Here is a 16,793-nt window from a genome sequence, read left to right as displayed (position 1 = left end):
TGTTGGTTTGAAATCTGCTTTCACAGTCAGGACATTTGAGAACAAATGAACTTTCACTTCAGTTGTAAACTTTCACCCTTTCTCAGGGTTCCATAAACCTCCAGTGATACAAAATGCTGCTGTTGAATACTCTCACACGGTGAAAGTCTTTGTTTCATTTGACTTCTGAGCATCATCAGCAGGCAGATGTGAGGGATGGTATGTAGGTGAGGAGTAGAACTGCATGTGGTACCATTTTCCCTCTTGTCTAAGAAGAGCGGTTAGGATCTAAAGACATCTGAGTTTTGTGTACATATGATTCATGTCCTCTTGGAATTCCAGATTGGGGGAGGGGAGAGGGTTGTGGTTATTTTGTGGGTTTTTTTCCATTTTCTGTTGGATTACAAAAACGTTGAGACCGATTCAGGTCTTAGGTTTCCTGAGGCAAAGATACATGTCTGAGCTGGCTGGCTTTTGTTCCTTGACAGGCTCTAGGGTGGGCTTAGGGAAAGACTACTATTATTTGACCAAAATAATACAATTGTGAAGAGAGTCATGTTTCTTTCCTAAAGCCAAATAGAAATAACTTAATTGTTAGCTGTGTTGTACAGATAAACCAGGTAGCTTCTGTAACTAACTTCATCAAGTCCCCAGTTTTCCTTTACCTGAAGAACCAGGTGAAAGCTTTTGCAGTTCTTTATGTTCCTTGTGATCATTTGACTTTTAGCCTGTATTATGGTGCAAAATTGAAATAACAGCCTTTACCCCTGTAGTCCAGCCCTGGGGAAGTCTGAGCCACTGGCAAGGGGAACAAAAGCTTATGTGGAGACAGAAGCCTGTCAGGAAGACAACCTGGGGCTCAGTGACCAGGAGGAAGGGAAGAAAGACTGCTGCTAGGCATGTGTTTCCACCATCTCTAAGGTTAAGACTGGCAGGAGGGAATCCTGGGTGAAAAAACAAAAGTAGGGACAGATAGGAGATGGAAGAGGTAAGAAGGAAATAAAGTCTAAGGTAGGGAGAAATGTTGGTAATGGAGCATATGTAACTGCTCAGTAGGTTAGGAACAAGAGGAGTCCATTAGTGTAACAAAATAATTTTAGTTTGCAAACTAATCCTATTTGGGATGTATGCCTTCAGTTTGAGAAAATTAAGTTTATACTACTGATGTTTTTTTCTGGACTATTTAACTGTGGTATTGACTGTTTATACTAGTTCTTCACATAACAGTGTTTTGCTCTTATAATGGGTATATGTTGATTCAGAGGAAGTTGGCCCAAGTTTTGACATAAGTCATACACATTTTCTATTATCAGTGCTTTTATAAGCATTGTGAAAACTCAGGATAAGTAAGTGAGCCTTGCCATATTAAACATACTGCTTCAGCCACTCTGAGGTATTTGGTTTTGAAGCTGGATGTGGTGAATTCCCACTTCATGCTTGTTCAGGTTTTTGTTTTATCAATATGACATATATTAGTGGTGACATGACCTTTTTAGAATAATTGCAAATGTATGCATTTTAACAATCATCCATCTGAAACTGATCCACATTACACAGAAGATTGAGTTTTATACTTTATGAAGCATTCTTAGAAAAGTACACATGCTAATATACATTTTTGTGACCCCTGCATTAAGAGTTGAAAGTCTCAAAAACGCCACATAGCTCTATGTTCTGTAACTGGCAATTCTAAGTAATCTATTATAACAACTCACTTACAAAAAGAAGACTAACTTTCAACCTAAAGATTAGTTTTGTTTTGAACATGAAAAGATATAACACAAGGAATTTTGATAGTGACCTCTATAGGTAACTTTGGGCAAAAGTAGACATTAGGTTTGTAGGTTATGTGTTTGGTATTTATTTAAAAGTCCCCTCTCTGCTCAGAGGCAGAGCACTTGTCAAGTATGTACAAGGCCCTGGGTTTGATCTTCAGCACATCCAAAATTTTCAAAATAAAATAAAATCACCTTTCCAAGAGTCAGGACATGAGTCTAGCTTGGCAAGGAAAGGCCCTGTGCAGATACCAAACAATATAGTGGGTACAATATATGAGGTCATCTGGTCAACCAAGATGGGTCCAGCTTGTTATTCCCTACTTTTTATTACCTTAAAAACAGATTTGTTACTAATAAAGTTTTTCTCATAGGAAGTTACTGAACTAGTGAGAGCTTCTTAAATATAGTATTCATTAATTGAACTTAGAATGTTACAGAGCTAAATGGGACATTTGGCTGGAAAGTCCTTTATTATCAGAATTAGTTTTCACTTATAACCATTCTTGATTTAGCTTTGTAATTATAAGTTGCATTTCAGTTCTTTAATGTTCTAGCAGTTAGTAATATTTGTAACATTTTTATTGGCATAAAATTTGTTAGTGGGTAAAATTTGGGCTTAGTTATAATTCTCCTACTCTAGTTCTAAAGCAGGTATATACATAGCCCTCACTACAAACAACCTGTACTTAAAACTTCAGGTCATCACAAAGCTTTTGTCACTGGAATTGGCAGGGTAGGAAGGCTTTGAGGTCTCTTCCCCTTTCCCGGGTGGGCTATAAAGGGGAATAACTGCTGTGGCAGGCTTGTGATTGTTTCCCCATTGACACATGAGATATGACACGGAGAAGTTCTACGCGGAAAGCATTGGAGTCCTTCATGAGGTGGTATTTAGGGCAGACATGGAGAGCTTCGTAATTGTTTTTGGTATCAGCCCCACTGAAGTAGACCACCATGTATTTGTGCAGATGATTCTGGCTACTTAGATCACTGCAGAAAAGGTTAAAGGCAAGAGGAAACAGGTCCTGAGAGTTGTCACTAGGGCTGCCCTCCCTGTGGCCACAGGTGGCATCACAAATGCTGTTGTCATCATTGGAAAGAAGGAAGATCACTCTATCTGCTGCCTGCTTCTGAGTGGTAAGCCACTGCACGGGACCCATCTCAGCTATTTTCTTTTTCTGCCACTTCTCAAGGATGACCTCACTTCTGCAATGGTTTTGAAGAAAGTCAGTGAAGTAACAGACTGTGTGATGGAAACATATCTCGGAAGGGTAAACCACAAGAACTTTAATGAGAGGCAGTAGCGTGGTTGTAGTAGGAAAAGACATCATCTTGATCCTTTCTGTAGGACACAGGAGGAAGGAGGATTTATCAGAACAGCAAATATCAGGCTTCCGCTCTAGTTTAAACAATCACTGATAAATGATTCCCAGCCAGAGAATGTCGGACTTGCATCAGGGACCTAGTTAATGCCAAAGGAAAAATATGCCTAATAGTCCTTTTGAATACAGCACCTGAAACACGGTGATGCTTAAGCCTTAAAAATGTTCGAGATGGGGGTTGGAGATTTAGCTCAGTGGAAGAGCGCTTGCCTGGCAAGTGTAAGGCCCTGAGTTCGGTCCCCAGCACCGGAAAAAAAAAAGGAAAAAAAAAAAAAATGTTCGAGATGTATTTTCTAAGTCTCTGTCACTAAATCAGTCCTCTCAATTAAGCTATTTTCAAATTCATACAAACTATTTAGATTTCAGGTATTGTGCTTGGAGTAGGTTGTTGTAACTATTTTTAGTGCTATTTGTAAACATGGACACCTGACCTCTGCACATCATATTTTGAGTTGGGTCAATTCTGCAGTGATTTGTACCGTTTTTCTATCTGCAGGTGGTAGAGTTTCTTTATAGTTCCATAAAGTTAAGCCCCTGGAACTTAACTGGAATTTTATCCTATACTATGCTATGTAACAGGACTATGTGTGAAACTACTGTAACAGTGTAATTAATACAGTCCAAAAGACATCCTCTAAATATAAGTATAAACCACATGGTTTCTTAGCTTAGAAAAAAACATGGAGTTAATCTTGTTCTGCCTACAACACCACACACAACTCAGAAGGTGCAAAAAACTCCCTTTCCTAGGTGGAGAAGGGGAGAAGCAGAATCTTTAATGAGTCTGCCACTAGTTGTGATTCTATATAGATATCCTGATTTCATATTCAGACTCAATGTGGAATTGGGCAAAAAACCTTAGTATAGGAGTTCAAGATAATATTCTTATGTATTAGAATATTTTTTAAAAGCAGGAACTAGAATAGAATATCACAGGTGAAATGCAATGTGTTATTTCAGTACTTGGAGAAACTTCTATGGTAAAAATTAAATAGGTGGTATGTAGTCAACAGATGTCCAGGTCCTCACCCTGCTTTAACCTGGCAGGCGAGATCCAGTCATTAGCATACCAGGCTCTGTAGCAGTGCTCTTAAACCATTAAATAAAAGCTGCCTTAACCCTGGGAAATACAAACGTGATTACCTCTAGAGGAATCTCCTTTTTAAAAAGTTCACCTGGGTGCCTGTGGCTCACACGTGTAATCCTAGGTACTTGGAAGGCTGAGATTGGGAGAACAGCTCAGGTGAATACTTCTTGAGATCCCCATCTTCAAAATAACCAGAGCAAAATGGACTGGAGGTGTAGTTCAAGTGGTAGAACTCATGCTTTGCAAACGTGAAACCTTGAGTTCAAACCTCAGTCCCACCAAAATAAAGTTCAGGATGTGATTGCCTCATTTGGAATCTTTAAGGAATGATAACCTTTACCTTGCCTCCAAGTCAGGTAGATCCCAACTGCCAGCACCCACGTGGCCACCAGCAGCACCAGGAAGAGAGGCAACCAGCCTCCTAGCGCGGCTCTGTCTGGAGAAAACAGCTTATGCACCTTAGGCAAACAAACTCACATTTATCTCCTATTTGAAAGCTAAGGTTTTTTTTAGACTTTGAGGTAGTTGAGATCCCTTTAAAACCAAGGATCAAGATTTTTAAGGAGTCTGTTGATACTGTATTTTCCCAGTTTCCAGGTCTCTTATTTGATTCTCAGTGGGGATAAGGGACACAGGAAGTGAAAACAGTTTCTGAAATCTCTTGGGTTTCTTCCTCCTTAACACACAGATATTTTAACTATGGTAACCAGAGTCTCTGCGCAGATTTTTGTTCTTTGATTTAGTGCACTTACATATATAACACACAAGGTAGAAATAAGAATTGGCACCTAGCTTATCTTCAGTTCATTTGGCTGATTCTTAACACCACCTTCTATCTTTTGACCCCACCCATGGGCTAGCTCTGGAAACATTTTATTTGCTCATTGCTAATAAAAGAACTTGACACATCTGTAAATGCAGAGACATTTTCCAGAACATGCTGCTCTCAGGCACCAGTGAGGCAACTTTTGGTGCCAGTATTCCTGATTTGTTATCCAAATGTTGGCTGTGTGACTATATCAAGTCACAGTAACACAGCTTGGCCTGGGCTGCTGAGACTGATAAGAGAATCAGAATGCAAAGAAGGGCACGTTCCCTTGTATACCCAGTCCTGCACTGGTGACTTTTCAGCAGAATCTGTGGCACTTTGCATTATTTTTTTCCTCCTGTATATCCTGCTTTGAAAAGGATCATGAGTGGTTTTATAAATTCTTTATTCTTACTCAGATGATGGACTGTCTGGGACAGCATTGGCATCTTCTTGTCACCTCAGTTTAGTATACATAGGCAGGGACCCCTCACACATTGAATAGGTTCTGTATGTCCTGCACCTCTAATCATCCTATGACAACTGGGCACTTACTGTTATCCAGAGGCAAGGGGCCACCTGTTTGTGGGCAAAGTATAACAATTCCTTTCCGGCGGATGCAGTCGTTGCCACAGGTACGGAAATAGGGAGTCACCTGAGGATAAAGGAGAGGCTCAGAAAGTTCACACCACCCTCCAGAGTAAAGGCTTAGCAGTACTCCTTAACAATATGGCAACCTCCTCCCTTTATTCTGGTTTCAACCCTTCCTCTAGCATTGGCATGGGCATTTTTCCCCTGCTCAAACTTTATGTAAGAAAGCCCAAAAAATCCAAGCCAGTGACCCAAGACTGAAACACCTTCTAAGACTCCAGGATTCTGAACCTAAAGTTTGTGCATGTTACTAACATTGCTGGTTTCCTTATCTAAAAGGGCTGGGTTAGATCCTAATAAATATACAAATATTTCTCATAGGATAACAGAGCAGTAAGGTTCCTGTTGACCTCAGTGCTTTATGACAGGCAAATCCCCTGGCATTAGGAATGTCTATGGCTCCCTAGAAGAGGGGTACAAGTCACATGTTGCCAGGCTCCCCCTGGCCAGCCTGAGCACTGCCTTCATGTTTCAGGGAATGAAGAACAAAGGCTTTCCCACTCTGGGGTGTGCAACCCTTTGTCCCCACATCATAAATTCAAGAGACCTGAGAGTACCTACTGATCCAACTTTCTGTTTCCCCCTGAGTCAACTGAGGCTCCCAGAGGATAGGCAGTTGCTCTCCAAAGTTCATCCATCTAGAACCCAAGTCTTCCAGTTTCAAATCCCTTACGACTACATTTTGCAATTAAAACTAAGGTTTGAGGAAATAAAATGGTTTTCCTATCTCAAAATTACTCTGAGGGCCTGTGTAGATAGTGGAAATAAAAGGACTTTGGGAAGTCAACATCCATTTCTGTAAGTAGGGTCAGCGTTTCTGACATCATTACAGTAAAGACTGCAACAAGGAGTCTCTTAATGCAAGACTGCCGGAGAGGAGACACCTGATATTCAATGCATCCAAAGTACCCAATAGAACAACCAGACTGCCAGCAGCTCGCCCTCCCCACACCCCTCATTAAGCTCACCTGAACCACAGCACCTTCACTTTCCCCGGTCACCAGAATGACTACAGAAGTCCGTGTTAGTTTGTTCTGATGTAGATACATGAGACACAATCAAGAATTATATGAGTGAGGAGATCAAAGACTGCCAAGGACAAAGACACCTTCCCTCACTGACTTTCAATTCAGACTACATGTGAAAAAGGATTCATGTCATACACTGAAACATTTACCTCTGGTTGGTTTTAGGTCATCCCCAGGATGCCCACAGAGACTTGTTTTCTATATGTTGAGTCAATAAAAATAGCTCATCATGCTTGCTCAATAGAGAGTTCAGTACTCTTTCAAAAGTAAGCTTATTCAGGGAAACCTAAAGTGTCTGCATTTTCCTTCAACACGGTAAGAAAGCTGGAGGTTGAGAACAGGGGTGATGATAAAGGAAATGAAGAGGAAAAGTACCTCTACCACATTAGAAAACCCCATGACGGTGTTATGTTGGATAAGAACCATGTATCTGTCTCCAAGGGAACTGATTGTAAAATTCACTTCTACCATCTTCTCGTCCTTCTTACAAGCAGTGATATTTGGATCCCACAGACTTCCTGAGTTGAAAAAGAACCACATAGATGAACTTGCTAACTGTTCCCTCATTTAAATCCCCCAAAAGACTTCACAGAAACAAGTCCAAGTTCTTAGGCACACTTCCAAGAGATAAGGGCTCTAACACACAGTGTATTTTTTAACATTGCTCCCAGAATCTCAAAACACCCACCTCTGCCCTCCCCCACCCAACACACACATACGCAAACACTGTTTTGCCAAAAAAAAAAAAAAAATAGCCTTCTTGAGCTGGGAGTGATAGGAGGTTTGGGTTCCACTACTCATTTCTGTTCTCAACCTGTATTTTGAGTTAAGGGCTAGAGCCAATATTTTCTCCTTCCCAGAATAGGAGAAGCTACAGACTAGGAGACATGCCTAAGATTATGGAATGAGTTCAGAGCAGGACTCCATTGACTAGGCCATTTTGTATTCCAGGAGCTTCATCCATAACAGCATCTGCCAGCTTTATTGGATGCAAAGAAGGAAATGCCTCAGCGCTTAGAGGATTCCCTGATAGGCTGTCAGAAAAAGCCAGTTGTTTCATTGATGTGACTTGCAAATGAGGACTAGGTTTGTTTCCAGGAACATGATATAACAACACAAATTATCTTCCTCTTGTAGGAGGCCATTTCAGACCTGGTTCAGAATTATCTTTAGGAGTTCATTGTAGGGGTGATTTTAGATCCTCAGACCTCATACCTTCAGTGCCTTCATACGTCTACAGATTTCTGTCAGGGGGAGGCAAGAAAGAAGCCCTGGGCTCCAGGTCTGCCTCTGATAGTGACAGCACATAAGCTTAGTTTGACAGGGTACACAGGAATGCCTTATGGGGTGAATGAGTACCTAAAAGATTTGGATCAAGCCCCCGAAAGCACCACTCTCCTTATTAGCTATACTGCTGAGATGTTTACACTAACCCTTGGAAACTGGGCATTAGGAATTGATTATCCTGGTGCTATTTCACAATTCAAGGGGGAGGGCTCTAATAGTCTGGCATGGTGAGGCCATCCCCTTTGAGGACACAGGTTGAGAGCCTGCTTTTAGGTCATTGGTTAATACTCCCACCCTGAATGTTTGCTAATCCAAACAGAAGCTTCTCTGTTTGGCCACAGGTCAATAGTGGTGGTGAACAAGTGACTCCTGTCCCGTTAGGAACAGCCTTCAGTTTGCACCACTGTTAAGTGTGGCTTAGACTAAAATGTCAGTTTAACAAAATGGGTGGGGGTGGCTTTGTGTGAGACACATCTAAGCCTAAGAGTGTATCCTTCCCTGGACATCTGCATGTGTCAGTGGGTATGGTGTTAAGACGGGGGTCAAGAGCCCTGGGTGCTTCTGCCTTCACTGAGCAGTTTGGATCATACCTCCCAACTCTAGGCCTTAGTTCTTATCTTGTGAAAGACTGGATGGAGCTGTGCTGGCTCAAGTTAGGATCATCTTCAAATAACAAAAACAAAAAATGCTACATCAACTTACCTGCCTCGATGCACTTTTTTTTATATTTCATTACATGGTCTAGGCAGCCTGGAAATTTGAATGAAATTTTTTACACTTTAGAAAAAGTTTTCTCTATAATACTCCCCTGCCAACAAATATACATATACACCTGTAACACACTGCCAGAACATTCCAGATGTGAGACAGCAAATCCAAATAGGACACTACCATTTTACTGTTAAACAGAAAAATCATGTACCCACGGAGCTGTAATCAGTCTTTAATTCTTTTATTTATTTATTTATTTATCAGTACTGGGGTTTGAACTCAGGGCTTTGCACTTGTGAAGCAAGTGCTCTACCACTTGAGTCATGCCTGCAGACCCCCACTATCTTTAAAAAAAAAGTGAGGTTTGGTAATAGTAAGTTTGGTATACTGGATTCTGCCCCTTCCAGCTTAGTCCGCTCAGCTGCCTAGCACACACTATACTAACCAAGTGATGAAGGTGAACCTTATCAGTGACACCAAGCCCTTGACAGGACATGAAGAGAGACTTCTTTGGGATTCTTTTTTTTTTTTTTTTCTTGCAGTACTTCGGGGTTGAACTCTGAGCTTTATGCTTGCTAGGCAGCCACTCTACCACTTGAGCCTCTCCATCAGCCCTCTTTGCCTTGGTTATTTTTGAGATAGTGTCTCACAGTATGTACTCCTGTTTGTGCTTCCCCACCTAGCTGAGATGACAGAAACATGCCACAGTATCTAGCCATTGGTTGAGATAGGATTGCATGAATTTTTTCTCCCAGCTGACCTCAAACTGCAATCCTTCTGATCTCTACCTCCAAGTAGCTAGGATTATAGGCTTGAGCCACTGTGGCCAGCCCCTTTTGTGGGATTCTTCTCAAAAACCCTACCCCCAAGCTAAGCATGAGACAAACATCAGTCAAACCCAAATTGGAGGCCATGTATAGGATGCTTATCAAGGTAATGAAAAACATGGCTAAGAAACTGACCAGAAGAGACAGTTGACACAGGTACTAAGTACAACTAGAACAGAAAGGAGACATTAATGGAAAAGCTGGTGAAATCCAAGTAAAAGTCTGGAGTTTAGTTAATAGAAATGTACCAATGCTGGTTTCTTAGTATATTTGTCAGCGTACCCTGGTAATGTAAATTGGTAACAACTGGAGAAGTTGGGCAAAAGGTAGGTGAAAACTCTTTGTACTATCTCTGCAACTTTTCGTCAATCTAAAATTATTCTGAAAAATTTTTTAAAAGCTTATTTAAAAACAAAATGAGGTTTGATGTTATCAAGAAAGCTAGAAATTACTGTTTAGTAACTAGTGTGGCATCCAAAACACTTTAGAGGATGTGAGGGCGATCTGGCTGCGACATCTGTCACCCCATTGATCACCAGGGTTGATTCGGCTGATCTGGCTGGCTAGGCGGGTGTCCCCTTCCTCCCTCACCACTCCATGTGCGTCCCTCCCGAAGCTGCGCGCTCGGTCGAAGAGGATGACCATCCCCGATAGAGGAGGACCGTTCTTCGGTCAAGGGTATATGAGTAGCTGCACTTCCCTGCTAGAACCTCCAAACAAGCTCTCAAAACACTTTAGACTGCCCAAGCGCACTGATCAAAAAGGACCAGAGTTTGAAGGTCAGCTTCACTTTTTCTGAGTGATTCCTGAGTGAATCACTCAGCCCGGGGTAAGTGATTCACCACTCAGTTCCCTCACCTGTAAGTTGAGGAATGGAATGGAATTTTTAACTTGACTTAACTCTCTCTATGAATGCATAGCAACTTCTACTGGGTCCATATTATAGATGAAGAAATTGAAATCTTATAAGGCCAAAATCTTGTCCAGGGTTCCCTAGGCTCTCTGAACCAAACTATATACCCCAGAAAGATAGACAATCACTGAAGAATTGAAGAAGTTTACCTGGTGAGGTGAAGTTGACAGACAAAGAAGGGCCATCTTCATTCATATTTGCATTGGGTATATTATGGGCCCCGATGAAATAGAGTGTGCTCAGTTCCACAGGAAAGCCCACATAGGAGAAGGTCCACTGAAAGGCAAAGCAAGGTGCTTCAGCTCTAGAAGGCTATTTGATGCAGGAACAGCACCTCTGTGAGTTGCTCTTTTCACTCATGATTTCATCCCTGATGCTACTTCTGAAACTAAGGTCTCTAGCCAATGTCCACTTAGGGAATGGGCCCCATACAATTTGCTGATAAAACTCAAAGAATCAAACAGGCATAAAATTTTAGAACCAGGATACAATTTAAGTCCAGTTCCCCTTACTTTGCTGATGGGGAAATTGAGGCTCAGAGATGCCTAAGGCACAGAGCAAAGAAGTGGCCAAAAACTAGAGTTTGAACTCAGGCATGCTGCTCTGTATCACAGCTGCTCACAGCCTGCTTGTGACACCTTCTCCATGCTCTCCAAACAAAAGGCTCAGCTTTCAATGACAGTCATGTGCCTTAAAATGCTTACTTTGCCACCAGAAGGTCTGGTCTGACTCTGGAAGGCCTCTGTGTAATTACATCTCACACAGCTGTAGGAATGCACATGGCTTTTGCCTGTCATGCAGATCTTGGTGGCCTTCAACAGACGGATGCTGGCTACAAAGACAGGGAAGCAGGCAGTTTTGTTACTCAGCACTTACTGTGTGGCAGACATCATGCTGGGTACTTCCCATACCTCATGTCAGTTCATAAGTACAGCAGCACTAAAAGACAGGCATTGTTGGGCCCAGTGTGCAAATGGGGCAGGAGTTTTGAGGAGCTCTGTCTATGCTTCCAAGCTCAGCAGCAGCAGTTATGAGTTCAAATTCCAAAGCTCAAATGATGAAACCACTTGCAATTGCTTTAAGTGGAATGGGAGGGTTTGTGGAAGGCAAGGGGAAGATGGAAGGGGCAATCTAACCAAGGTACATTATAAGGCTACTCAGAATTGTCACAATGAATTCCCCCTGTACAACAAATATATCCTAATAAAAATAGGGAAAAAACAAATTTCAAAGCCTAAGATCCATCCTCTTTATAGGTTGGCTAGAAATTCACAGGGTACCTATGACTAGTGCCATATCTGTACCACTGTGGGTCTCTTGAAGAGGAATGGACTACTTAATCAGGATTCGGACTACAATATAGCTGTTAAGTGCTATGTTGTTGTTCCCCCTGCTCAAAATAAGGTTGTTTTTTAACCATACGTGCCATTTCCCTGTAGCAGCCAGGGACTCTTGGTGTCATACATGTAGAAGAAAAAAAAAAAAGAGGAATGTACTGCTTGGGGAACCCCACAAAGACCCTTCAAGAACATTATCACCAAATCATGTCTGTTCTGACTGCTTTTTACCCTGGCAGTTCATTCTCTAGTACCTCCTTTCCTCCACTCTACTTCTTTTTTTTTTAATTTCTTTTATTCATATGCGCATACAATGTCTGGGTCATCTCTCCCCACTTCCCCCACTTCCTCCTCCTCCCTTCCACCCCCCCCTCCCCGCTCCGAGCAGAAACTGTTCTGCCCTTATCTCTAATTTTGTTGAAGAGAGATTATAAATATTAATAAGTAGAATTGAGGGTTTTTGCTGTTTGAGATAAGGATAGCTATAGTGTGAGATTTCTGTCATTGCTTTCCTGTACATAAGTGTTACTTTCTAAATTGATTTTTCTCGAACTAATCTTTTCTCTAGTTCCTGGTCTCCTTCTCCTATTGGCCCCTGTCACTTTAAAGTATCTGCATTAGTTTCTCTGTGTTGAAGGCAACAAATGCTATCTGGTTTTTTATATGTATTATATATAAAATTTTATATAATATTTATATTATATAAATATTATATTATTTATATTATATATTTATATTAATATTATATTATTTATATAATATTTTATATGTATATATATTTTTATATGAGGGAGAACATACGATTTTTGGTCTTTTGTCTACTCTACTTCTTCAAGTCTCACTACTTTAAAGCCTATCACCTGCACCACAGCCAGTCACAACAGCTAATAAAAGCTCACTCTGCAGGGATGGGACCAGTCTTACCACATGGACTCACAAGTCTCCGCAGGGCCCCTCTCATGCTCTTCCCTACTCCATCCACTTGCATGGAGCGTGGAGCACAGCTCCCTTAGGGGCTGACTGTGTTTGCCTCCCCAACCTCTCTGAAAACCCCACTCTTGCCAGTTCCCCTCTCTGTGCTTGCCACACATGAATTCTTGAGCTCATTGAATTTAACTGAATTTAGCAGATGAAAACCACAAACATGGGCATTAGGGTCCTAGGATTAGCTGATCATAAGAACCCAGAGGCTGCCTTGCAGCATAACATGGAACAAAATGCCAGGATTTTCATGATATCATTTGAGAAGCAGAAAAATAACCTAAGCCAGTGCTTTTCCTAAACTGGGAGAATCATCTCTGACCTTCCACTATCTTCTTCCAAGAAGTATAATATACAGAAAAATACACAGATCAATACACCACTTGGTGAATTTGCACACTCATAAAACCAGCACAAGTCACGAAACACCCTCCCAGGAGCACCCTGTACTTCCTTTCAGTAACTGCTCCACCCCAGAACAGCCACCATCCTGACTTCTAGTTAAATTTTGTTTTGCTTTCAAAGGAAAGATGTAGCTTATATGTATAGCTATGGGCATGCATATAGGTACAAATGCATGAACTCTGGAATCTGGCTGCTTATGTTTGTAGCATCCTTATTGTGTGTGGTTATAGATCATTCCTTCTTGTTGCTGTATTGTGTTCCACTCTGTGATTACATTCTACTGTAGGGCATTTGAGTGCTTTTGGGTGTTAGGAATAGTGCTCCCATAAATGTCCTAGGATGGGGCTTTTGGTGCATGTGTGTAGGTATTTCTGTTGGATATGCCTAGGAATGGAATCACTGGGTCATATACCCTGCACATTTCTTCTTCAACAGACATTTTAAGCCTATATTTGATTGATGCAAACTTACCATCTGCCCGGAGTATCCAGCTTATGTTCATCAGAACTGAATAGTCTTCTGCTTCAATATTGGTTTTTACGAGTTCTACTCGGAGGTCCCTCAAGTCTCCTGGGGTCAGAGTGTGTTGGACCATCCACTCTGGAGATGGCCCTGGGAAAAGGCAAGACTTGCTATGACACCCCCTTCTAGGCCATTTGATGGCATCTCCTCTAAGTGATCCACTCTGATCTGTCCACCATTCACAACTCATCACATCTTCCTGATAAGGCAGGCCAAACCTTTCTGGATGCTGACTCAAGGAAATACTTTCAGCCTCCTGGTTCCAAACTACAACACACTTGGGACCACTCCAGGTGTGCATATCATGTATCTGAAGTATTGACTTCCCTGTGCCTCTGTCTAGCTGACTCCACACCATCACCACTTTTCCACCTCCTAGACTTTGCTGCTGCTGCCTTCTCCCCTCCAGTTCACCCTTCCTATCCACATTTCTTGGACAGAAATCTACCCATTCTTCAAATACTACCAAAGCACCCATTCGTCTATAAAACATTGCTTCCTGGTTCCAACTGTAACTGACCTTCCTCACCCTGTACTGGATCTCCCACTGCAGAGTGCAATAGCAAGTCCCACTCTGCCTGCAGCCCCTGACTGGACAGGAGGCTAGCCCACCTCAAAAGTCCTCATTATTCCCCCAGAGTTTTGCCTTGAGAATTTTTTGGGGGGTGGAGGGGAACTAGGATTTGAACTCAGGGCGTCAAGCTCACAAAGCAGTTGCTCTACCACTTGAGCCATACCTCCTGCCCTGACTTGAGAAATTCAACCCACCAGCTAATAAATCAATGATTTATCCTGTGCCTGATCTTCAAGGGCTAGATTCAGGTCTTCTTAAAAGTCCAGCTGTGATTCAATGTAATCCCCAATGCCCATGCTCTAATGCACCTACCAGATTCAGAGCCACACTGAATGGTCTGCAGGAGAGAAAGAAACCAAGTGTCATGTCGAAGCCAACAAACCATAAGCCTTCTTTTATCAAATTAGACAAAAAAAAATCCATCTTTTTCCTTAAATGCATACACAAGTGGCAAGCTTTCAAAGAAAAGGTGAGCTGCTTCTACTTCACAGCTTAGGGGAAACGAAGCTTCCTAATTGTAGCTTATGACAGACCATGAGCCAGCCATTGATATGCTTGATCCTCCAGGGGCCAGAGGTGGTCTCCACTCATTCCTGGGTATCATCTTTCCCTGCCACAAACAGAGGATGATCCTGAGGCCCCTTTACGCTCTAATGTTTGGCTGTAAGTTTTCAGGACCATCTGGAGTATTTATTGAGTTTCCCCAGGTTAAGTATTGACTGTGTAAAGAAAAAAAAAAGCAATGCAGTCGATGGTACCTTCCCCAGGATCTTAACATATTCTTTTCTGATGCAGGACTTGAGTGATTTAGATAACCACAAGTGACTATAATTTCATCATACTACCTTTTAAAAAGAGCTTTCAAAAAAAAGAAAAAGCAAATACATAACATGTGTCCAAGCTCGGTAGGTCAGTACTAAACCATCTGAAGTTAACTGCTCGTGTCTATACATAAAAATAGTTAGTACTTTGGTTTTGAAATAAAATACTGAACCTAAAATATTTAACTTTTAGTCAGAAGCAAGTTCCCATGTGAAGACTCAATGTCATAAATCCATGAGTTATAGAATCTCATCCCACTAAGCCTCCAAATTTCCAAACATCTTATAAGACAGAAGACAAGACTCTTTCATGGTTTGAGTGAAGTCCTCAATCATCCCTTTGTTTTTGTGAAACTGAATTGGAAGAGATATCATCAGATACTCTTTTCAAATAAATAAGCCACTATACCAGGGGCTAAGTTCTTCTTCTTTTTCTTCTTCTGGACTGGGGTTTGAACTCAGGGCTTTGTGCTTACAAAGCAGGCACTCTGGTTTGAGCCATGCCTCCATTTTGCTCTGGCTATTTCTGGAGATGAGGGTCTCTGCCTAGGCTGGCCTTAAACTACAAGCCTTCTGAGCTCAGTCTCCCAAGTAGCTAGAATTACAGGCATGAGCCACCAGCAAGACCTAAGTTCTTGTTGAAAGGCTGATGGAACACATTTTTGGAAGAAGCCAAGCAACTCTAAACTTGACATAGTTGAAACTGTTGCCCGCAAAGGCAATGGATTCTTCCTCCAGAGAAAAAGTCAAGGGGATCTCAGACACAGAGGTCAAAGACAGCTGCTGAAGACATCAGGACACAAAGATGGGGTACGTATGACTTCGAGAACCCACCATCCTTAGATGCTCTAGACTATGCTGAGACAGCTGGGCTTGATTTTGAATGCTATTTTGAGGATAGGCTTTTTCCTCTTGGTGGACCCAGAAGATTCCTTCAATCAAGGGACTGGGGAAAAAAGGAAACCTAACTTCGGGAATCAACAAAGAAAGAAAAGCAAGCAGGCAGATGGTAGTGAAGTTTTTATGCCCCAACAGGTGGGCAGACCATCCTTGAGCAATAATGAGAGTCTACTTACTCATTGGCATCAACCAGACTCTTTGCTGCTGCTATGCAGGCCATGCTGTTGTTAGGATACCTGGGAAAGTTAGGTACCACCTTTTCCTGTTACCTTTAGGTAGAAATGACTAAATCCAGAACCCTGCTGGCTTTTGTGATCAGGCCTGTCTGACCATGGCCCAGACCCAAGCAACCTAACACCCCATGTCTGCAGGGCTGAGAAGAGCAGACTGATGGAGGTCTGAGCTCCATCAGGGCCGCAGGAGGGCTGCAGATTTGCCAGTCCAGAGGGTAGTCCATGGTTGCTTTCGGAGAAGCGTGACCTGGCCGGTGGGATGCTGTCTGGGTGCCAGAATGAGGGCTTGAAGGGCTGGAACCAGGGAAGGGGTACAGGCTGGGGCTTACCGACTCTTGGTGCATGGCGCTCCTGCACAGCGCGGCCAAGCTTAGCAGCACAAGCAACATAGCCTGGCCACTGCCCATCACCACTCGGGGCGCCGGCCAGCTGCCCGCCGCGCTCTTATCCCGGGAAGCTCACTCGGGGCTCCGCCTCCCACAGCGCCACCCCGGGCTTTTCCGCCTGGACAGGGGCGGGCCGATGGTCCCCTCCGGGGGTGAGGGGACAGTCGCCTCACTCTCGCCCGCTGG

General features: G+C 42.5%; 1 protein-coding gene and 1 non-coding gene across 2 annotated transcripts; one reads left to right on the top strand and one right to left on the bottom strand.

Annotated features, from left to right (window-relative positions):
• Window positions 1–88: 88 nt before the first annotated feature.
• Window positions 89–16,751, bottom strand: Il17rb (interleukin 17 receptor B). Its single transcript, XM_020184624.2, has 11 exons — window positions 16,551–16,751; window positions 14,580–14,604; window positions 13,643–13,783; window positions 11,153–11,280; window positions 10,598–10,724; window positions 8,700–8,747; window positions 7,086–7,228; window positions 6,651–6,716; window positions 5,587–5,686; window positions 4,564–4,659; window positions 89–3,096 (listed from the first exon to the last, which is right to left on the bottom strand). The coding sequence occupies exons 1-11, from the start codon at window positions 16,626–16,628 to the stop codon at window positions 2,531–2,533; spliced, it is 1,518 nt and encodes a 505-aa protein (XP_020040213.2). The 5' UTR covers window positions 16,629–16,751; the 3' UTR covers window positions 89–2,530.
• LOC141413181 (small nucleolar RNA SNORA63) lies at window positions 11,787–11,914 on the top strand. Its single transcript, XR_012437992.1, has one exon. It is a non-coding gene; the product is annotated as a small nucleolar RNA SNORA63 (small nucleolar RNA).
• Window positions 16,752–16,793: the final 42 nt, after the last annotated feature.

This window comes from Castor canadensis, chromosome 10 (genome assembly GCF_047511655.1).
Source record: "Castor canadensis chromosome 10, mCasCan1.hap1v2, whole genome shotgun sequence".
NCBI lineage: Eukaryota > Metazoa > Chordata > Mammalia > Rodentia > Castoridae > Castor > Castor canadensis.
This window is presented reverse-complemented; position numbering and strand designations above follow the sequence as displayed.